The sequence below is a fragment of the Lycorma delicatula genome, chromosome 1 (genome assembly GCF_047948215.1).
Source record: "Lycorma delicatula isolate Av1 chromosome 1, ASM4794821v1, whole genome shotgun sequence".
NCBI classification, from domain to species: Eukaryota; Metazoa; Arthropoda; class Insecta; order Hemiptera; family Fulgoridae; genus Lycorma; species Lycorma delicatula.
The window spans coordinates 33,489,129-33,513,629 of record NC_134455.1 but is presented as its reverse complement, the minus strand read 5'-3'; the positions used below and the strand labels follow the sequence as shown (position 1 = coordinate 33,513,629).

At 32.7% G+C, this 24,501-nt stretch overlaps 1 protein-coding gene across 1 annotated transcript in view; it reads right to left on the bottom strand.

Moving 5' to 3' along the window:
- Nucleotides 1–1,501: 1,501 nt before the first annotated feature.
- LOC142317468 (cholecystokinin receptor-like) overlaps nucleotides 1,502–24,501 on the bottom strand; it is a 96,396-nt gene continuing 73,396 nt past the window's right edge. The window contains exons 3-6 of the mRNA XM_075354035.1: nucleotides 15,693–15,860; nucleotides 2,745–2,822; nucleotides 2,557–2,708; nucleotides 1,502–1,693 (exon numbers count right to left, since the gene is read on the bottom strand). Of these exons, the coding sequence (XP_075210150.1) occupies nucleotides 1,502–1,693; nucleotides 2,557–2,708; nucleotides 2,745–2,822; nucleotides 15,693–15,860 (590 nt within the window). The remainder of the gene's footprint in view (nucleotides 1,694–2,556; nucleotides 2,709–2,744; nucleotides 2,823–15,692; nucleotides 15,861–24,501) is intronic.

The window sequence follows — 24,501 nt, the reverse complement described above, 5'->3', positions numbered from 1 at the left end:
AACTAACAGCTCGCCTCCTTAATAACATGTTGAATGACAGATTGTTCCAAGTTACCATGGGATCCGATATAAGCCCACCAAGGAAACTCAAGAACAGCCTGCTACAAGGGTTGGTATTTGCGCTTCTCCTTTTCAGCCTCTATGTTGCAGACATGCCAGAGACAAGATCTAAAAAGCATGGCTACGCCGATGACTGGATGCTAACAACAAAATGTAGATCATTTGAAGAGTCAGAGGAGGTCCTGATGGCTGATGTGGAGAAACTGGGAAGGTACTTCTGGAGATGCCAACCAAGCCAACCAAATGCTAGTAAAACAGAGGTGTCATGCTTCCATCTGAGTAACAAGTTTGCTAATAGGGAGCTTAAAATTCTATTCTAGAATACTATTGCTCTTTCACAATAAGACACCAAAATACCTAACCGTGACACTTGATAGAACACTTTCATTTAAGGAGCACCTAATGAAAACTGCAGAGAAATTGAAAGCGAGAAACAACATTACACATAAGCTCTGTGGAACAACATGGGAAGCATCGGCTTCCACTAACTGTTATTGAAAAAAATTAATTATAAGATCATACTTGAAACTTGTGTGAAAAGTACTATATAGTAAAACAATGGAAGAAACTTGAAAACTTTACTTCTGGTGAAAAAAAAAAAACATTGTTCATGACCTCTGGTTAAACCAGAACAAATATTTTTATTACCCCTTTACATCAAATTAGGATTAATAAAAAAAAAAATCTGTAAAAGCTATAAAGGACAGTCAAGGATTCTTATACTTAAGGCAGAAATTCTCAAAAGTGTTGACTGATGTAAACCTCAATTCTTGGACAGTGTTTAAAAACACTTGCAAAATTTTTCTGGTTGTCCATCAATCACAGAATTATCAAAATATTTCAAATAAACTGATAAAGTCATACAGAGTTATGGCATATAAGGTCGCTAAAAGTCCATTTCCTGCATTCACATTTGAATTTCTTCTCTCCAAACTTTGGGGCAGTATGTGATAAACATGGTGAATGTTTCCATCAAGATATTTCAGTGCTGAATAACATTTACAAAGGCAAATATAGTGTTAATATGCTGCTTGAACTTTAATTTGAGATGTACCTAATATTATCTACAAAAGGAGAGCATCTGCTAAGAAATTTTAATGTAAGTATATAACATCCTGTGGCATTAGTTATAGTAACTTTTATAGACTTTTAACGTGCCCTATTAATCTGAGGGTGATAGGATGATTTTATTAGAAATTATTTTATTCAGAAATCTGTAATCTACACACAAAAAAAACAAAGCAAAGGTATCACACTTAGAGAAACATTAAAAACGTTTTATTTTGTATACCATTGTATTTATTTGTCTGTTTTGGACACGTAATCTGTTAAGTAATAAGTACTATATTATATTGCAAGTTACTTGATAAAATTGCACATTTTATTTTCAATTAAAAAATAATCTAATTTTTGAAATTACCTGGTGGAAAGGAAGTTGATGTCAGTAATTCGTTTTTGGCCGCCCTCTACGTAAGCAACCAAATAATTTGAGAAATGCTTTTCGGAACCCAGAATTCATAAAACAGTATGTTATTGAGTTACAACAACTTGATGCATATGCTAGTAACTGAAAATAACTCACTCCTTGAAAACTTAATACATTATACACCATATCCTGATCAAACAGTGCCACCTATGAACAAAATAGAATTATGACTTTTAACTGTTAATTATTTATGTGCATTATAAAAAAAATTAAATATAAAAGCTGATCTGTTTCATTGGTTTATTAATTCAGTTGAATGATTATAGTTTATTGTACTCAATTACTCAATGCCCATCCCAAAAAAGTTTAGGGACTTTTACCACAAATCTGAATTTGTGGTAAGGATGCAGAAACCTATTGTCACTGCATTTTGATATATGTTAAATTTCCATATGTCAGCCAATTGAGTTCGATTTAGTAGGAATAGTGGTGGAATTTATAGTATTGTTTTATTTTTTTGGAAAAAGTACTTTTAAATTCATTCTGGCTTGTACTTTTTCAACTCAGAACAAGCTCAAGATATTGTAATCTGACCTATTGAAGCTGGTTTTTACCTTATGCCTCCACATGTCAGATTTAGCTCTTACACCATGGAGCGTAAGAGAAACCCTTTACCAGGTCCCTGTAGTTGATTTTGTATCAGTGGAGCAATTTCACCTAGAATAATGTGTCAGGTGAGACAGATGACCACATTAAGGTATGGTTGATATTTCTACCATAAAACCAAATCTTTATGCAATTATAACCTTGGAAATGCTTCTACATATATTTTCATAAGGAAAATGAAATGCTGTTCCTATTATGGAAATTGAACCTGAGACCAGGTCATCTAGAAACCAGCTTGATACCACTACACTAAGGCTGACTACCCTCAGGTTTTGTGAGCCAGCTTCAAGTCTTCCTGTCGCTCACATGTAATGGACCTCTGCAATAACAGCTAATTAATGAATATGTCAGATGTGGTACTGCTGGTGACTTAAATTACCATTACGTACATTAAATTAGCTTACCGTATTTATAACATATAATGGTGTCCAGCAGATGAAAAATTCTAGTACAACAGCAAATAACATCTTAACAACTCTTTTCTTTTTTAAAAGTGCTTTTTCAGTGTTACTGCGACGTAACATACTTGGACTGCTTGAACCTGTAGAAATACTTGCTAAATGTGGTGGTTTGTTGCTCGTGTAAATTGTACTATTGTTACTTTTGAATGATGATCCTGTGCGTGATATATCAATGTGGCTACAACCATTATTAATTGATTCACCCATGACTGTAATTAGATTAAAAAAATTATTTTGTAATTAATTATTTATGAATTTTATTTTGAGTATTTTTAACAGATATAATAGATCACTAACATAAATATATTAAGCAATAAAATGCATAAAAATTTGCAGACTTAATATTGACTTATATGGTTAGATAGAATTATGAAGCATTATAATGTAGTTAGTTTCCTTTCCTCATCAGAATTAGTCTACAGAACACAGCTCTTTCCTTAGAAAAGGATGCATTATATTTAAATAAAAACAATATAACTGTATTTCTATTTTTAACTTACTGTTTCAGACTTTCTGTCCTATTCTTTTTATGGTTCTTATACATGTAATGAATATGAAGTATAACCACCATTAGTTAAGAGTTATTTTCACTAATATCAATGTTATTCTTTAAGATTTGGTTGCTGACATAATTTAAAAAAAGTACTAAATTTTTTAAAAACATTAACATTTATCAATATTTTTATTTTTGAACATCAAGCTACATGTAGTTTAAATGCATGTAGAAAGCATAAACTAGATGGATTAATGGCTTTATTACAAAATAAGCTTTTTTTTTTCTCAGCTCTCCTGGGCCGGACTGACTTGTTGGTATTACGCCACCCAGGGGAGTGTCTTTATACTCAAATAGGCCTTTCCGGCCTACCAGCTATATACTGGCATGGCAGGTCAGCCTACCGGTAGCTCTTTTTGAGAGTAATCTTTTATTTTATATGCCCCTTTCAGACACCATGCCATACCTGGAGTGTCATGACGTGGTGTCGAGGTATTTTCTCTATATCTTGTGTTTTATTATTCTATTATTCCCTAAACTATATCCCCAGGAGTCCCCAGTGGCTCATTGAAACGACACACCTCGGCATGCCGGCCCTCCCCACTGAGGCTGTCCTCCCTTCCCTAACCTAAATCAAAAACCCAGTCTCCTTTCGTCAATGTTTTTCTGCGATAAGATCTGTCTGGTGTAACACGCTATTTTCTTCCAGTTGGATTCCCGACTAGTCATAAAAGGTACTATAGCTTCGGGAGTCATCCCGTCGATCGCCATGTCAAATCTGAGGGCGGCCATCTCTCCTGCCAGGTAGTATTGATTTCATCTTTGGCCTCTTGATCTGCTCTGCCCTTCGATCTTTCGACTCTATATCTCACGATGAGGTCTATCGGCAGAATTCCGGCGAGAACACAAAGGGCTTCATAGGACACTGTCCTATACGCGGCCACCACACCTAGGAGCCCTCTCCTATGCACCCTCGCTAACTTCTCCTTGTTACGCCTGATATCTATAGCGTGACTCCATAGTATGGAACAGCATACATCAACGAGGATACTATCGTTGACACCAACAATCTGCGTTTTGATGCTCTAGGGCCATTCTGCGTTGCCATTATAATGTTAAGACTCTTTACCATTGCTTCAGCCTTTCTACATATGTTACTTATATGGTCAGTGTATCTACAATTCCTCTGGAAGGTAACTCCTAAGTATTTCAAACTATGCACCTCTTCTATAACTTTACCATTGATGAAAATAGTAATAGGATCCAGTACTCTTCTTCCAGTGAAGGCGATACACCTACATTTTTTCAATGACAACTGCAGACCCCTAGAAATCATCCACTCATTAATGATCTGAGTGGACGCGTTCGCCCTCTGTTGGACCTCAATTACCGTCCTGCCCTTAACTAGTATAGGGAGATCATCTGCATATGCCAAAACCTCAACTCCAGCAGGGAACATTCTGTGCACAGGAGATCATCTATAACTAGCAACCATAGCAGCGGCCCCAGGACCGATCCCTGTGGCACCCCACCTTGCATCTCAAAATGAATTCTTCCTTCCTGGGCTTCAATCAAACATCTTCTATCGGAAAGATAGTCCTCGATTTTCCTACATATACAAGGGCTCAATCCCTTTGTGGCCATTGCCCTGTTTATGTGACTCCAACTGATTGAGCCAAAGGCATTCTTTATATCAAGTGAAATCATTAATGGAATGCGTCTTGTGCGCCTTGTGCCTCTTCTGACTTCATTAGCCCAGTCCAAAATCCTACAAATGCCCTTCACAGTGGACTGCCCCCGCCAGAAACCATACTGGTTTGGGCTAATCCCGACTCCCTGTTCTAGTTCTCGAATAATATGGCCCGCCAGGATTTTTTTCCACGAGTTTCCCCATGGTATTCAAGGTATAGGCTTAGGGGTCTGTAAGTGGCGTCCTCTTCCATGGGTGCACCTTTAGGAAGGAGCACCAATACGCGGCCTCTTTCCAACACGCGGGGAAAACTCTTCTCTCCAAACCGTAACTGGCAACCTCTAATACTTCCCAGGGAGTCTTCTGGACTAAACCTTTGATCACCGCTGCAGGGATTCTGTCCGGTCCAGGGCTCTTCTTTAAAGCCAGACTTTTGGCCGCTAGTTGCAGTTTATCTATAGTAAATCTCCTGCTCTCACATGGTGTGGGTCCACAATCATCGGCTATCATGCTAGGGAACAATCTTGCCACATGCATTTCAGCATTAGCCTTATCCAAAATAGGTAATCGTCTGCCGAACTTCTTAGTTACTATACGATAAGCTTGGCCCCATGGGTCAGTATCGAGCTCACTGCAGAGATTATTCCAGCACTCTCTTTTCCTTTTCTTAATTGCTCTGTGAAGGGCCCTTCTAGTTTCAATATACCTTCTTGCTATATCCTGGTAATCTTCCCTACCATTTCTGAGAAGTCTGTTTTCTTCTCCTACGGGACTGGAGCTCTTGTCTCATATTCCCGATCTCGGTCGTTCACCAATATACATTACGTCTCCTTGCAGCATTACTTGCCACTCTATCTATCTCTTGTTTAATTATATTTGATAAAGCTTCAGGGCTCTGCTGCTGCCTATCTTTTAGTCTATCAGCTGTTCTATTGACTATTAGTTCAATTTGTTCCGCTGAAAAACTTGGTAGGGGAGGATACTCCACTCGCTCGAAATTCGCATCTCTCAGGTCTAGTATTGTTGTGCGGTGATCACTAGCTATATCGTCAAGGAGGACCATCCAGTCATATTGTTCACTTTTCCATCTATTATCCAGGATGGTCAAATCTAGCACCGACTGGTGGCCTCTTGCTACATAAGTGGGTGTGCCGTCGTTTATACAATGACAGCCAGTAGTCTCAAGCAGGTCCGCCAGGATCTGTCCTCTCCTGTTCGTGTAACTACTACCAGCCATCACCATTTTACTATTAAAGTCACCCAACATAACTAATCTCTTCGGTGAATTAGTAATTAATCCCTGTAGGATATCTACGAAGCGAGTAAATTCCGCAAGGTCTATGTTGGGTGACACATACACACCCACTATCATGACGGTCTCATTCTCCAATGCGACCATGCCCCTACCCCTAAACCTGAGTCTCCAGTGAATATTATGATTTATGACCATAATAGCAACATCCCCCTGAGTATCAGCGATCCAGCATGACTTGGCTGCCTCGTATCTATTCGGCTCAGCAACTGCAAGGAAATCAACTCCTCTCTTGACGACGACTCGTGCAATTAGATCATGAGCGAGGATACTCCTGTTCACATTAGTGAATAATGTTCTATACATGTTGGTCTTTCTTGCATTGCCAAGCACCAGTCCTATGTTCTCTGCTTCTGCAGTCGAGGCACTGCTTCGGTTCTCGACAATCAGCAATCTTATGACCTCGACCGCCGCAATTGAAACAGAGTTCCAACCTATCTGGGCCCTTACAGTCCTGACGTCTATGTCCTCTCCCCCAGCAACGATAGCACCTGTCTTCGTCCTCGCGTATATAGGCTCGGCAATTTATCCAGCCTATCCTGAGCCTTTGCTCTACGTATTTGCATGCTGCTCTATAGGAGGTGATAACCGTGACGTTCCTGGTCTCGCCAAAGCCTCTTCTGATTGATGATATCTTAAACTCTTCGTTTGGACCAACCCTGTTTGCAATTGCAGCCATCACCTCCTGTTCTGATGTTTCAAACTCTACATCTCTGATGTGGACAACAGCTCTTCTGGTGGCTCTACTCTTAAGATCAACATGCAAATCCCTAAGTAATGTGGTAAAGTACTCTGCATTTTTTGCACCCTCGATCCTTACATGTAACTCTTCATTACAGCCCTTGCGCAGTGCTATTACGTTGTTTGCCTCTCACTTGTCACCGCACCCTTCATCGATCTAAGGAGCTCTGCATACATCTTACCCTCAGCTTTGACGATTACTGTACGACTTTGATCCGCTGGTGGTGTAGCTTTCTTTATGGGTATATGATTCACTCCCACATACCTTACACTTGAATCTCCTTCAAGCGTCAATAAAAACTGGTGAAACTGGCGTTTCCTTATTCCTTAACAAATAGGACAGGATCATGTAATTTCCAATATTCCCTGCCGGCAAAATATACGCAGCATCTGGTATTTGAGATATAACCCTCCTGACCGCTCTTAACAATGTAGCAAGGGTTTCCCTCTCAGGTACGTCAGAGTTGTAGCATATCTTATATTTACTTCTCTTTTTTTCTGTAGTGCTGTCTCCAATGGCTGAAACTTCATTTTTTATAATGTCTCCTGCGACTAATTTGGGGCCTTGTTCTTGTTCTCCCATCTTCTTTAAGTCTTTTAGACTGCATGTAATTTCCCTGTCAGGAGGGAGTTCTGTCACCAAATTTAGCTTACTCCTCAAGGAATCGGGCCACCTTCTGTGTAGGAGTTCTAACAGCTCCCCATCTTCTAAATCCTTAGAAAGAATATGTTCCATGCTATCTTCAGTTATCGGCAGATCCGTTTGTGTGGCTTGCGTCACCATGTTTGCCGTGGATGGCGTTTCAGCCAGCGCGTTCAGGCCTTCATAAATTGCTCTGAGCTGCTGCTCATGCATACCAATCTATTTGCTAAGTCCAGCCCCCATATGTTGTTTTAGGGAAGCCAGCGTGTGTCCCAGTTGATAAATTAGGCTACCCAAAGTATCTGGTAGCTCCTCCTCTTCTTCTGATGACCCTTTGCGTGGTCTCTTCTTGCATTTGCCCTCTAATTTCTTGATAGGCACCACCCTCTGTTGACTACTACTTTGAGCGGCTGTTGCCTCTAAAGGGAGCGAACCTCTGCGCCTCATACTTGCACTATCAGACTACGGGGACAATTCCGCGTCCAAAAAAAAAAAAATATATATATATAAATATGATAGCTTGATAAACTAAGCTACAGCAGTCTATCTTATCAAGAGATAACAACAACCGAAATTAATTAAATTAATTCCAATATCAAAAGTTTATAATTTGAAGAATAATAAACAATATTATCCACAGTCGATGCCAGTTACAATTGTCTATGCCATCCACTACAGATAAGCTACACCCGAATTGAAAACAACTCAAGGTAAACCACTACTAACTCACACTAACCACTGCGACCAGCAGTCAACTATGAACCTTATTGCCAATAGCAATAAGGCTACTCAGATAAAAAATTCAATAAAAAGGTCACTCCGCAACCAAAAATCACCAAATTATATTAAAACACTTAAAATTTTCCACCGTCGATTCCCAATTCCAAAAATCAGATATAAAAACCGTTGATCCGAAAAAAACAGTATAAGACAGAGCGCATAACAATACGTCCGACCGCAACACAAGCTTCCACTCGACTTACAAAATAAGCTGTTAGATTTTAACTATACTTTTTGTTTTGTTTATTTTTTGGAGCAATACGATAAGCTGTTTAAAATGCACATTTGTGACCTGGCTTTCATTTGTTTTAGATCTGTTCATAGAAAATTTACTTTAATATTATTTACACATTATAAACTAACAGATATACTTAAACCTTATAAATTAATAAAAGATTTCAGAAAAATTAAATACATTTTAAATATCCAAATCAGATCAGTAAACATTTTTTAACATAAACAACCAAACAACAAATATCAGTATAATTAATCAATTAATATATATAACTAATCAATACAAAAATGTTTCTCAGTTTGATCTTTATGTATTTTTTTTATCTGTCTTATTGTTACGTTTCTTCAACTAGATCAATTTTGATGGTTTTTTTTATTTTGTAGAGGAAGTACAAAACTATTTTCTGATGGCACAAGTTTAAGTTTTTCCCTCAGAACTTAAGGAGGAAATCATTTAAAGGAAAAGATTGTATTGTTCAGTTGAAGATATGTTTTATTTTTTTTGTCATCGATGGATGATTAGTATTGGGTTATTATAGCATAAAGTTATAAACAAGTAACTCTCAAAATGTCTATGCAAAATTTAAAAGTTGCTGGAAAAAAAGTAATTGCATCCCTAACAGCAAAATTTAGTAGTTTTCTTAAAATTAACTAAAAAATTGTTATACAGTTTTTTATTTTTTTAATGAACTCCATTGGGTACTTTAATTAAGATTTGTGGTTCTTCAGAATTTTTTTTTTAATGTCATTTTATATCAGTGAATGAGGAAGCAAACCTGTTTCTACCATTTAAAAATTTCAATTTTTTTTTTTTTTTAGCCTCCCAAATACTATAAGGTATTACTTCAGAGGATGAATGAGGATGATATGTATGAATGTAAATGAAGTGTAGTCTTGCACAGTCACAGATCGACCATTCCTGAGGTGTGTGGTTAATTGAAACCCAACCACCAAAGAACACTGGTGTCCATGATCTAGTATTCAAATTCGTATAAAAGTAACTAGGATTTGAACCTTAATAGGATAAGAGTACTAGGATTTGAACCTTAGAGCTCCCAACTTCAAAATCACCTGATTTGTGATGATGAGTTCACCACTAGACTAACCTGGTGGGTTATATTTTTAATTAATTGATCCTTAAAAGTCAATTCTAGAAAAGTAGAGATCTCTGTGGAAATATTGTATGAAGATTGTAATAAAAAGATTTATTAACATGAAACAGTCTTTAATTAATTTAAATAAATAATTAGTAATACTATAAATTATTGGATTTCAGTCAGTCTAATCTTACACTAAGAAGTAGTTTCACATATTTATTTCTTGTAACAATAAAAAAGATATGTAAAAGTTGGTAGAATTGAATTCTAAGTAGTAGTGTTAGTTAAATTATTTTCGTGATTTTTTGAAAATTGTGGAAGTTATTGTTATAGTTTATGTACTTTTTGGTTTTGTACATAACATACAATAAAACTGGAATATATAGAGCTATCATATAAATATTTTATTTTAGTTTAAATCTGGTAGAAGCATAAGATATGTGATAGAGAGGTAGGTCACCTCTGACACTTCTTAACATTTGGATACTTTAATGTTTAAATTTTCTTAGGATTGACCTTGGAACCTCATATTGCCAATGTTAGTATTAGAAAGTACACTAGGAACTATAATAGTTTATTTAAAGTGCAGCAATCATCGGAATATATGAATATATGGTTTGATAATAGCATTGTACTTATCAATTAGTGGCAGATGTTGAACTATTGCCAATTATAGATTTCTTCAAGTACAGGAGGAATATTTCTCAGATTATTTGCCAATAACTGTTAACTGTTGATCATCAATAATGAACCTGGATGACATAATGCCAGTTCATCCAAAATTAAAGCGGAGAAATAAGAATTCCACAACAAAGAAAAACAACAGGTTAGAGAAAGTATTTGATCTGGAGATCCAGGTCATGATTCAAACTTATTAACAGTTATATTAATAAATAACGGAGATAGTACAAAAGCTACAAATGTAGAAAATTTTAAACAGAATAGTTTGATTATGGAGTGCTACAAATCACAGAAAAAAGTGTTTAGATTTCTTTGAATGTATAAAAGGACTAATTCAGAACATTTCAAGCACAAATATCTAGAATTTAATCAAATTTACCAAGAATTGTGCGAAAAAGAGAAAAAAGTATTGAGAGGACAGTATAGCTAACTTCAGAGAAGTGGAACTCTGGGGAATTTTGGAAGTTGGTCACCTGTTTTAAATGGAAATAATTTTGTTAAGTGAATGATATTGTAGGTCCAGAGTGGATACAGTATTTTAGTAAGCTTTTGGATCTAAATTTTGTTTTTTTTGTAGAATAATTTACTGTGAGCCTTTATTGCTTGATTAAACCTTGGATTCCCTCTTTCAATTAACAGTTGCTCTCAGTTTAATCAAAAGAAGCAAAAATAATAAAGTGCTGGGAAAAGATCGAATATCCTGTGAATTGTTCAAGAATGCAAATAGTTCTTCTTGAAGCACTCTCTTGTTGAGATTATCATCTCTAGCTAAATATTTTCCACTTCTGGGCAGTGAGAATCTATCTTTCACACCTTCTACATGCCTGCACATAACGCTCTGGTTATGTGCAGCTATGTTCTCTGCTTAACCAAGGACTTGTGGAAGTTGGATTTGGGCATGGCTTTACACAAGAGAAAAAGATTCAGTCAATACACAGCATAACCTGAAGAAAAAAATCTGTAGAGTTAAATTCTATAAGAGACGTTTTATTGGATAAGTTGTTCGATATTTATAATAAAATATATGAAACTACTAAAGTGCCTGAGTGCTTTAAGACCTTAATAATGTTCCCATTATATAAAAACAGAGATCTAAGTAAGGTAGAAAACTACAGAGGTATTTCTTTCATAAATACTATCGGAAAGTTATTCTGTAATATGTTATTAGATTGGCTTAATCTCTGAGCAGAATGACACAAGATATTGTGGGAGTGCCAGGCCAGATTAGAAGAGGTTTATTTAGTACAATAAATAATATTTATAATTTAGTTTGTCTCATTAAAAGTAAATGGTATCAGAAATGTGAACTGAGTGCATTTTTTATTGACTTGTTTATTGTATTTGACTAGTGGATCAATATGCATTCTTTTAAAAACTGTTTGAACTAGGAATGTCACTAGGAATGTCATCTAAAATGGTTAAGTTCCTTAAGGTAATGCATAGTGGAACACAGGTGGCAATATGAAGTTAACGGAAAGATTTGTAACAATAAAGGATCTAAATCAAGGTTGTCCATTGAGCCCTTTCCTGTTTCTCTTTTTGTTAATGATCTGGAAATGGTTTTGGAAGGAGTTTATATAGCAGGCATTTTAATAAAGTTGTTAGTTTATGCTGATGATATTGTGATGCTAGGTGGAGGTCCAATTTTGTTACCAATAATTTGTTATCAATAATAATTTAATAATTATAATAATAATTATAATTTTTTTTCGGCAGAGATATTTTATTAAGACAATATTTTGTTTAACCCAGAATACTACAGCTTATAGTTTGTATCTGGAAACCATACTGGAATCTATCTTTTTGCGGACAATTAGACTCAGAATTGTTTGAAGCTGCCAGAAACAAGGTTTTCAAACGTTTTAGTAAGGCGTATTATAGGAAAAAGAATATATTTTTGCAATGAATGGCAGGAACTTGTTTGAAAGTATAATGTACCACTCAATTATGTCTACCCAGAATTTACAGTGAATTCTACTGTATAAATCATTAAGAATAAAATCAAGTTAGACTACATAGATATTTTGAACAGCAGTCGCAGTTCATCTAATTTATAAAGAACTAGGCGTGACACTTAATTATGTACACAGTAATGAAAGTTTTAATTTAATTAAATGGTTTTTAAAGCAAGAGCTGAACTGATTTATCTGAACAAGTACACATGTTCGACTAATTCTCATTTTGCTCTATGTGTATTATTCAAAGAGAAGACATTGCACATTTTGTCCTATTCTACAGGAAATAAGGCTACAGCTTTTTAATATGGAATTTTTGGAAATGGAGAATCTGAAGCTGTACCTTAATGGAAGTGGTAACAGTAACAGTAGATACTGCTGTATAAACAGGTATGTTGTGTCTCTACCTTTTAGGTAAATTTCATAAGAAAGCTACCTATTGTAATGTGTACCATGATTCGACTTCTGGAAAATGTTGACATATTTTCACGTTTCACATCCCCCAGACCCCAAAATAACTGTCAGTTCAAAAGTTTATATATATATTTACATATATATTTCACTTTCTTGTGGTTACAATAACTGCCATAATTTTGCATCAATCACTTTCAAATTGTTCAATAAAAACAACTCGTCCCAAAATCTCGGTCGAGTTCGTTAACGACCAAAATCGGATCATAGGGATGGAAAGGGGGGCTTTTTAAAAAAAAAAACAAAATATTGCTAAAACTTTCTTATTAAGTAAAATATTGAATTCGTTTAAAGTTCTTACTATTCTTTGGATAAGGGTCTAAAACTTAAAGTAAGTAAACGTAAAGTTTTTTGCTATCACCAACCACTGGCTCAGGGATGAAAAAAATGGGGTTTTGAAGACAATAAAAATCATACCTCCCTTAATAACCACAGGATCAAAACAGTTTAAAGTGGTTGTTAGTCCTCTAAACATTATCTAAAACTTTTGTATGAAACAATTTTTGATATGACCAACCCTTACAGCAAGGGATGACCAAAATGTTGCTGGAATTGTAAGAAGTGGGGTTTGTCATATGCTAAACATATGAAACTTTTTTCACATGTAAAAGAAATCATTTTTATCTCCTATTTAGCACCGGTGAAATCTACCTCCGCCTTCCAGCATGCCGAAAGGAATTTTTTTATGATTTTGATCAAAATGGAAGTTTCTTGTGTTTGCATATCTAAGTGGTTTCTTCATATGGACATTGGATTTTGTTGATCTATCCAGATTTAAAGTAATATTAAAATTAACAAATAATATTTTTTTTAGATTCTTTTTATCCAGAGGTTCTGGGTTTGAGTCGTGGAATTTTTCACACATTAAAAAAAATTAGTCTCATTTTCATCCAATGGCAGCTGTTACAGGGTGTCAACCACAATAAAACAGAATTAGAGCAGTTAATTGTGGGTTTTCTCTCCTTCATATCAATTACAAAATCCTAGACATCAGTTCATTGTTCCAAGGAAACAAATTGCTGTTATTTAATTTTGACAAAAAAACATGTATTTACAGTATATATTTATTTATTCTGGAGGTAAGTTCCTCATAAAGTATATTGGTAAAAAGGTATCAAATTTAATAAACATAGGGTGAAACACTTAATTTCCACTGGTCTGTTTTTCTCAAAAGAAAAGGAGCAGGTTCTCAATTCACATATCTGAATTTTTTTCATAATCATTAGTGTATGTAAAATCTCCTTACTCATGAATAAATGTACTTATTTGTTCGTCAAATCAAAGTCAAACAAGTAAATCTACTTACCAAAAAACACAACTAGACACTTTTAAATAAATAATTATATAGTCTCACAGATGAGTTGAAGTTATTTTTAAATTGCTATCATTATTTTTATTTTTTATTTTTTATAGTGAATTTAAATAGCTTACATTCATTCTGGTATCTACATTTTTTTTCAGAACTAAGAAAATTAATTGAAAAATTGGAAGTCAGAAAATAATGAAATTCCTTCATTTCTGTACTCAATAGTACAAATTTGTATGCATACTTTAAATAAAGATAAAATAAAATATACTCCTTTAAATTCAGCAGGAAATTAAGGGTCACTAAATTGTTGATTTTTATTTCTCCCTAATCTGTTCTGACTTCAAAATGTCAAAATTTAAAGCATAATTGAATATTATTTATTACTTATCATTGCGTTTTTTTTTTTTTTTAAATTTGGCCTTATTTTTTTGACAGAAGTTCTTTTATGTAAGAGTTATTAAAAAGAAACTTATTTAAGTTTCCAAAAAAGATTGAGGTGCTTAGTAATTCTTGATACTTATGTTTACCTTGACATTCTTTACAAATAAACTAGTATGCATGTAGTAGTATCAAATTTCAAAATGGTTAATTCTTAAATTATAATGTATAGGAAGTTGATAAGGAAAATTAAAAATAAAATAGTTTGTTAGGTAAAATCTTAAGTATTTCACCATTTTTTAAGCAGAACAAAATGAACTCCATCGGTTCAGATGCAATCATAAACAAATAAAATATGACTGAAATTATTAAAGCGAGTCAACATTCAAAATTCAAAAGAAAAATTACATACTCTACTAAAGTAACAGTTTTTCCCAAGATTTCATCTACTGTACCATGAATTTACAAAAGTAGCTTGTTTAATTATTATTGACCGACAGTGCTACAGCATGTTGGTTTTGGCAGTATGTAATTTACTGAAAAACATATAAGTTGATGTAAATGTGTTGCAGTGGCGGCAATTGACTATGACTAGCCTTTCTAAACCATCTGCGCCACTCCATCTGGATTAATGATAATTCAAAACTGGCCAATCCAGGTATATTTTAATACTATTTGTTCCAAAACCATTGTTCTGTTGTAAGGTTCTAATTTAAAAAACATCTTGTCCTAGTGATCCTTGGTGTAACAGGCTATAGATACTTATTAGATACGGTTCACAGCTCCCTATTGACCCTGAATCAAAAATATTACATTAGATATCTGGAGACTTATGTAATATACAAGTCAATCAATCAGTTGATGTAAGTGAATTACGTCTGTTATTGAGGCATAAAAGTTTCTTCATTTCTACTTCGTTAAAAAATAAATAAAAATATAGGACTACTTGATGTGAACTAATATAAGAGTGTTGATTAGGTCATAAGTATTTATGTCATACCATCTATTAAATTAATAACGGATTTTTAAATTATTGATGCAAGTGGAGTAGTGCATCTGAGATTATTTCAGATGGACTACTGAAATAATTTTAGATGTTGTTAAATAAACAACACTACTGAATGAAGCAGCTATTTAAATATCTGGATGTAGATTTACATTTAATTAAAAAGACAGTCAACTTTTTTTTGTTTTACAAAATTGTTACCACATTTTCTGATAGTGGGCATTCTTCTGTAATATTGTATTTAACAACATATTTTCTATAAATACATTTTAAAGAAATTAATACCTACTCAAATTGGTATTTTGAGGTCTAATACCTCTCCATAATGTTCGTGTTATTAAAGAATATGTTGCTGTTAGAACTACTAGTGGAAGTACAAACAGTAGTACGTCTAATAATATGTTATAACCTCTCTCGTAATCTTTGTTTGGCCAAATCTCCCTACACTTACGAAGACCTATAACATACATAAACAATATTATTAGATATGTTGTATTCATTTTTATAAAGGAATTAATGAAAGTAAATATAAGTCAAAAACAAATTTAGAGTAAATGAGTGCATACAAAGATGGCTGCTCTGTGGACTATGAGTTATAATGTTGACAGGATACCATTGGATCTACAATCCATAATGTGGAGGATCTTCCACTTCTCAGAATAGTCCTTCTTGAAGCACTCTCCTGTTGGGGTTATCATCTCTAGCTAAATATTTTCCACTTCTGGGCAGTGAGAATCTATCTTTCACACCTGCTCTATAATGACCTTCTACATGCCTGCACATAACCAGAGGCTTAACCAAGGACTTGTGGAAGTAGGATTTGGGCATGGCTTTACACAAGAGAAAAAGGTTTCAGTCAATACACATCATAACCTGAAGAAATAATCTCTTAGAGTTAGATTTAATAAGAGACTGAGTATATTCTCCTACTGACTTACAGTAGCAAGGTTTGTATAAGGAAGAAGAGATGATTCGTTCATATTGTTAGGGTTGACAGATAAAATATTTTTCATGCTGAACATTTTAGGGCAGATAGGTTCCAAAGGAAGGATTGAGTAGAATTAGTTTGGAAACTCCCCTGTACATGATAGAATTAAAAGGTATACAGAAAGGTGGAAAGAATATGTGGGGTGATTGCTACCTCTCTTCTTTTTTTCTGTTTAGCCTTTGGAACCAAGTAAAGTATTACTTAAGGTGATTGCTACATGGAAAGATTCATCTGGAAACCATAAATTATAGACTGGAAGGAAGGATGTAGAGTGACTTTAGAGGAGTGAATGACATCAATTTTATAAACAGGTGTAGACTGTAATAGGTGTGTATTTCTAGCATGAACAAAAAAAGAATGTTGAGAAGATTTTAATAATAATATAATTATAAAACATTGCAAAACAATATTTCTACCTGTATTTTCACAATAAAATTAATTGTTGACTGAAAAAGAACACACAGTATTTATTGGTTTGTGCAGTTCTAACAATCTGAAATCCAAGTTGGAAATTGAAAATGAAACACACTGGCCAGCACATATATATATATATATTTATTTATTTTTTTTGACTTTTTTATTTCTATCCACTGTAAAATAAATATGATGAAAAAAAGACAGAATGCCAGTCTGTTTTTGAAGTTTTAAGTTTATTTTAAAAGTACAGTAGCATGAATGTTGAACCAGTATCAAATTATTTTCAGTGTGAAACAAAATTTTAAAATGAATTTTTAATGCGATAGAAAAAAATTATTATTTTTTTAATAAATATAAGAATTTTTAATAAGAAAGGGAGTCCGACAAGGATGTTCCCTATCTCGGTTACTTTTTAATAATCTTTACATGGAACTAGCAGTTAATGATGTTAAAGAACAATTTAGATTCGGAGTAACAGTACAAGGTGAATAGATAAAGATGCTACGATTTGCTGATGATATAGCAATTCTAGCCGAGAGTAAAAAGGATTTAGAAGAAACAATGAACGGCATAGATGAAGTCCTACGCAAGAACTATCGCATGAAAATAAACAAGAACAAAACAAAAGTAATGAAATGTAGTAGAAATAACAAAGATGGACCACTGAATTTGAAAATAGGAGGAGAAAAGATTATGGAGGTAGAAGAATTTTGTTATTTGGGAAGTAGAATTACTAAAGATGGACGAAGCAGAAGCGATATAAAATGCCAAATAGCACAAGCGAAACGAGCCTTCAGTAAGAAATATAATTTGTTTACATCAAAAATTAATTTAAATGTCAGGAAAAGATTTTTGAAAGTATATGTTTGGAGCGTCGCTTTATATGGAAGTGAAACTTAGACGATCGGAGTATCTGAGAAGAAAAGATTAGAAGCTTTTGAAATGCGGTGCTATAGGAGAATGTTAAAAATCAGACGGGTGGATAAAGTGACAAATGAAGAGGTATTGCGGCAAATAGATGAAGAAAGAAGCGTTTGGAAAAATATAGTTTAAAGAAGAGACAGACTTACAGGCCACATACTAAGGCATCCTGGAATAGTCGCTTTAATATTGGAAGGACAGGTAGAAGGAAAAAATTGTGTAGGCAGGCCACGTTTGGAATATGTAAAACAAATTGTTAGGGATGTAGGATGTAGATGGTATACTGAAATGAAATGACTAGCACTAGATAGGGAATCTTGGAGAGCTGCATCAAACCAGTCAAATGACTGAAGACAAAAAAAAAAAAATAATAAATATAAAATACTGGAAGGTTAAGATATTGGCTTGTCAGTAAATTTTCTCTATGATTGTTAATAAATTAAATTTCCTTGTTATTTGAGTTCCTGATTATTAGAAGTATAAAAAAAATTTCTGAATTCCTGTACTCAATTTGTACTCAGTAATATTTACTTAATATTCTTTCTTTGTATTATATAAAGATGCTTTTTTCTTGAATAGTTTTTCCACACAAGCAGTGCTTTTTGTAAGCATACTAATGCTAAAATGTAGATTATTTAATAAGACTGCATTATTTTGAACTGTGGGATGATATATGTATTTTTATATTACGCTAGTAAATTTATGAAAAAAATAAAATTAAAATTAAACTTTTTTTTGATTGCCCCTTTAAAAAGAAGAAGAAATATTTTTTATATTCTCCTTTATTCTCTATGAAATCTATTATGATCTTGTTTCTTTAGAATAGAATGAAATCATATTTCTTGCTTTTATCCTTTTTGAATATCTATTTATATTTTACATGTAAATTATTTTATAATTATCTGTGTTGTGTCATAATTTAATATTAAAAATTTTAATTTCATAGCAAAATTTTATATTTAAAATTTTTTAAGACTCCCATCAATAATGAATACGACTAAAAACAATATGCCGATTTTATTATGAAATTATGAGTATGGTAAATTTATATAAAGAACTAAACTAGTTTCTTTCAAGTGATATTATAAAGTCAAGCAAAAGTACACTAATATGAATACATTTTTTTCAAATAGAAACATAATGTACTAAAACTGTTAGTCAAACTGTTATATAGGTTATTATGAGACAATATACTATTGTATTTAAGAAAAAAAAACACTGCATGTCTACATAAAATTGTTTTGCAGACTGTAATGGTGTTATTTATTCCTTAAAATTTATTCTTTAATCTGGTTTTAACTTTTGGTAAGCAATTTTCATTAAAAGAGTAAATTTTCATTAAAAGAGAATACTATATTAAATATATAGAAGAAGATTTTATTATAGGGATTAAAATATATTATAGATTTTAGTATTTATTTTAGATTATTGCTGTGAAATTATTCAGGTTCATGTCATTTTAGTCAACTATCATTTAACTAAGATATCACTAGTAGTAATCTTCATATTATAGAGCCATAGAGCCAGTAAATTGCAGTTTTTCATCTATTTTTATGTGCATCCATAAAAAAATTGACCAATAAGAACTGAAGGTATTATAAGGAACTGTATTATAATTTCTCCTATTGAAGATAGTGCATGTATTCCACTATATTGTTAAGGTAACTTATTTTTTTTGTCCTAGACTTTCTTATGATTGTTTCGCATATAATTTACTGAACATTCAAAGACAATTATAATTGCTTTCTCTGAGAATATTCTATTCATTTTATAGCCAGTCCTCCCGTTGGCAAAAAGAGAGAAGGTGGTATTTATTACTTGTATAACCTCATAAGGCTAGATGATATTGGGACTAGCATCCTGACATTCAGCTCAGTGAATGTACTGTTCATTCCTTTCTTTCTCTAGTAAATCTGATATGAGGTAAAGAGTATAAAACATAGCAACTTAATAGTAAAATTTATGGTTTAGTGATAATTTTAAATCAAATCAAAGTGAATTAACAAACATTACAGCTAGTTGGTTATACCTACCCTTATAGGAATGGTATATGGGAAAAACTACGGATAGTTATATCTATAGTGCAGCAGTAACTATCTTTCATGATGCAACTTGCTCGTCGTTCTATCTGCCACCCATCCTGCACTGCCCCTCCCACCATGTAAATCTTAGCTCAGTGTGCAACCTTAGCTCATAAGGGAAGATTTTTTTATTGTTCTAGAACACACATCTTATTTTAAAATTTTATCAAGTGAAGATGAAAGGAAAGTTAAGAACACTGTGGACAAATATTTATTCATCAAATTACTCGCAGAACACCCAGTGTTGTTCAAAAAGTAACTTCCTCTTCATGGAACTCATCTTCCTCTTCACTTTCTTCCAAATCCTTGAAATAAAATAAATCTTTAAAGTGTTTGGCAACATTGTGAAGCACAGCACAGCTCACTATTAGTTTTGGTTCCATTTCTAGTAATACTTGCAGCAGTTACCAAGGATTTGGAACCTCTGTTTGAGCTGACCAAAATACTCTTTCATGTCTTAGTATGTATGCTGTTAAACTAATATTAAATGTCACTTTTCAGTGTCTTGAATGGCTTGATCAGCCACAGAGGTATACCATAATGGACTCACCTAGCAAACAAGCAGTACTGTCATATCAGGGGATTTTCCACAGTAACTTTGTGTTATCATCTGTTGTGCTGTATGGAGAAAATGAATCCAGTTGTGACCTTTTTCAAGAATATGACCCATAATGTTGTTAATACTTTTACACACTGTTGATCGGTCTACTGCAAAATTTTCTGCCACTAAACTCTGAAATCCAGGATCAACCCTGTAATGTAAAAATATTTACATTCATATCTTGGGGTTAGTGCTTTTCCACAAATTTCTTCACTATTCGGCATAAATTTGGAAGTTAGAAAATTAATATTTTCAATCTTGAAATGCATCAATGCCTACTCATAATTCTTCTTTCTCTATATTTTTTTCCTTCACTCACATGCATGAACATCGCTATGTAGAAGACAACTGACTGATGTTACTGACAAAGTGAAGTGTTCTCTACCTCAGTCTGAAATAACAAAGTTGTAACTACATTTAAATAATTGTATCTTCATTTTATTCACATCAAAAATGAAGGTATAACTAACTATCTTTTCCAAAAAATGAAGTTGTAACTACAAGGGATAGTTGTAACTTACTTTTATTCATACCAAAGGAAGTTACAACTTAAAAATACCGTAGTTGTAGTATCAATTATTTTTTATTCAGTTTTCTCATGGATTGGTTGTTATTTCTGAGAATGACTGTTATTCTCCCAAGCAACATACGCCTCATACCAGTTTGCCTATCTTTATGATAGACAAATATGTGATATTCACATATGTATTTATGTTTCAGCATGTACAATTTTAGTTTGCATGAGCATAGTAAAAAGAAAGGAAAAACTGTATCCATCCTAATAATGACATGTTGGAATAACAAATGTTCCTCTGGTAAAGACCATCAGGCTAGGAACAGAGGGGTCGGCATAGTGACTGGACTGTGGGAGTGAGGATGTCCCTAAATAAAATACAAATTTAAAAATGGTAGGTTGTTGATTAATTCACACATTTTTTAAAGACTAATGAAAATTCGTTTCAAATACTGTGAAGTGTATCCAGTATTTTAAATTAAACCATCAAATTTGGTTTGTGGTCAACATAGAATGAAATTTGATGTACCAATTTTCTACATGTTTTAGAATAAAAATGACTACACTGTTGTACAGTAAGTCACATCAACAATCAGTTTTATATAATCTTTGTTTGTTGTGTTCATCAATTATTTTAAGTTGAATACATAATACTTTGTACTTTTTTTTTAACTCTGTGCCATTGAAAAACATTTGAATTCACGTATTATGAAGTTGTAAATTTTATAAATATATCTGCTGGAACTGAAACTTGTCTTTTATTTCTACAGAGGCAATTATCTAGTTAAATGACTTTATTTCATCACTGTAAACAATCACAGTTGTATTCGACCGCTTGATATCGTTTGTATTGCAAATTATCTATTTCCTATGATGAGATGCATTACATAGACCATGTAACACATCAGAATTTTGAAATCAACATTCATTACGGCTTTCATCATTACTAGAGTTTTCCAGATTACTTAAAACAATTACATTATTTAATAAAACAAAAAAAAGGTAAAAGATAGAGTGAAATAAAGGCTGAAAATAAAGGTTTTCACTTAGATTATTTAAACTGGTAAAGTATATATAAAATTATTTTAATTCTTTTAATTTTTTCAGTTTAAAATGAAAAGTAGGAGGGCGGTTTGGAAAGTAACTTCCGTTTGGCTACAATTAAAAAATTGAATAAATAAAAACATTTTAATATATACAACTTAAAACTACAGCTTTTAAATATAGTCGCCATTTAAATTCAAGCATTTGTCATAGAGTTTCACTAATTTACAAATACCTTCTTCATACAATTCAGCCCCCAGGGTACCTAGCCAACTTTTCACAGCATTTCAAAGTTCTTCTTCGTAATCAAAGTGCTGCGATGCAAGTCATTTGACCCAAGTCTACTCCGAAACTTTGAAGAAACTTAGTTAAGCCATCCAGAACAAACGATGCGGTATGCTGTGATTCGGTGCCCTCACAGTGCCCGAAGAACTCAAAAACTTCTGAATCAATTCCAACGGGTCATTTTTGATCATCCTCCTTACAGCCCTGACTTGGTGTCGAGTGATTTTCATCTCTTTATTCACGTGAAGAAATGGCTGCGTCACAGCATTTTGATGACGAAAACGAATTTTAAAATGCCACGAAAGGTTGGGTAGGAAACAGGTGGCTAAAATTTACGTAGAAGGTATTTGTAAATTAGAGAAACGCTATAACAAATGCTTGAATTTAAATGGCGACTATGTTTAAAAATAGTTAAAAGCTGTAGTTTTAAGTTGTATATAATAAATTATTTTTATTTATGCAGATTTTTATTTATATTCAAACGGAGGTTACTTTAAGAACGACCCTCGTACGTAAGTAATTTAAATATTCACTATTGAATATGAATATATAAGTTAAATGAAAAAAAAAACAAACTAAAATGTAATAAACTATAATCGCTAAATTACAGACAATTGTAAATTTTTTTGATTCTATATTTTCAAGACGATAAGTTATATAGTTATTCAAAGGTATACTGGAGGAGTTTACTTTTTTATTTTTTTCAATACTTCAACTCATTTCAATTTATTCAGTTTGTTTTTGTTAAAAAGTGTTATTACGTTATTCTAAATGTATCAAAGATTCACAAAAAAAATTGTCATGATTGTATTTGTATCAAACGTAAACAATATGTAAAATAAAATAAACATATTTAAAAAATCTGATGTGGCCATCACATGACTTCCTTTTGTACACGTATTAAATTACAATACACATCTTTTTAAAATACAAACTATATAAAATTTTATTTCACTAATAACTTTTGATTTTTTAAAATATTTTTTTATTGTTATTATTGAATTTTTTTACAATCAGAGGTTAATAATTATTAATAAATCAATACATTTAAATTAAAAAAAAAAAAGGTTAAAAAAAGGAAATGAAATCAGATTTGAACCGATATGCCTTTGCCTTGTAAGATCCAAAAATTTCATTAATTAAAATTTTATTTAGCTATAACTCTGATAAATCATTGAAAAGCTCCCAATGAGGACTGGAGTTAAGAAAAATTCCAAAATCCAAAAAATTTGGATTTTGGGTTTTTGTGGAAATTTTTGGTCAAGTCAATTGTAATCAAAAGGGGAGGTGCACAACCAGATGTTACAGCAGTTCTAAATCCAAAATTTCAACATTCTAGGGCAAATCGTTTTTGAGTTATACGAGATACATATGTACAGATGTCATGCTGAAACTAGTCAAAATGGATTCAGAGATGGTCAAATAGGATATTTCCGTTGAAATCTGAAAACTGAAATTTTTTGTGACCACAATATTTCTTTAACTAAATACAAGGAAGTAAAAATATACACCAGTCTGTAACATTTTACATGTTATCATCAGTCTTGTTTTATCATTTCTGTTACACTAGGAGAAGTGAATAATTGTTGTAAATTTCATCAAAATTAATTCAAAAAAGAAAACATTTAAGAAAATTGGTGCATTTTAAATACAGGATAATTTTTTCAAAAGGGTTGTATAGTAATTTACCCAGTTTAACTGCAGTTAGTTTGACTTGTTTTAGAAAAGACCATACTTTGATACAGTATTTATACTGGTTCAAGTATTTATACTGCATACTTTGATTAATGATTTATCAGAGTTATAGCTAAATAAAATTTTAATTAATGAAATTTTTGGATCTTACAAGGGAAAGGCATATCGGCATAGTCTGCATCAATATAATATTAATATATATAGGCATAAGGCATAGTCTTTTTAAATGTAATTCTTATTTCTTTTACAATTTTCCAAAATTTCAGTTTATTTTTAAAATGCTACGATTAGATCCATTTTGTATTAAGGATTCAAATTATGATATTAATTAAAAGTACATAAATTTTCAAACTTTTACATTGATCTGTTTTTGTTTAGTAGATATTTAAAATTTACTTGTACATTTCTTTGTGACTTTTCATTTTGATGCTAATAATAATTAAACTAAGAATGATAACAGTTATTTTATTGATTTTTATGATAATAATTGTAGATTTTATTTATTTGTATGGTTTTACATTATGTAGAATTGCTTTTAGAAAGATACATATT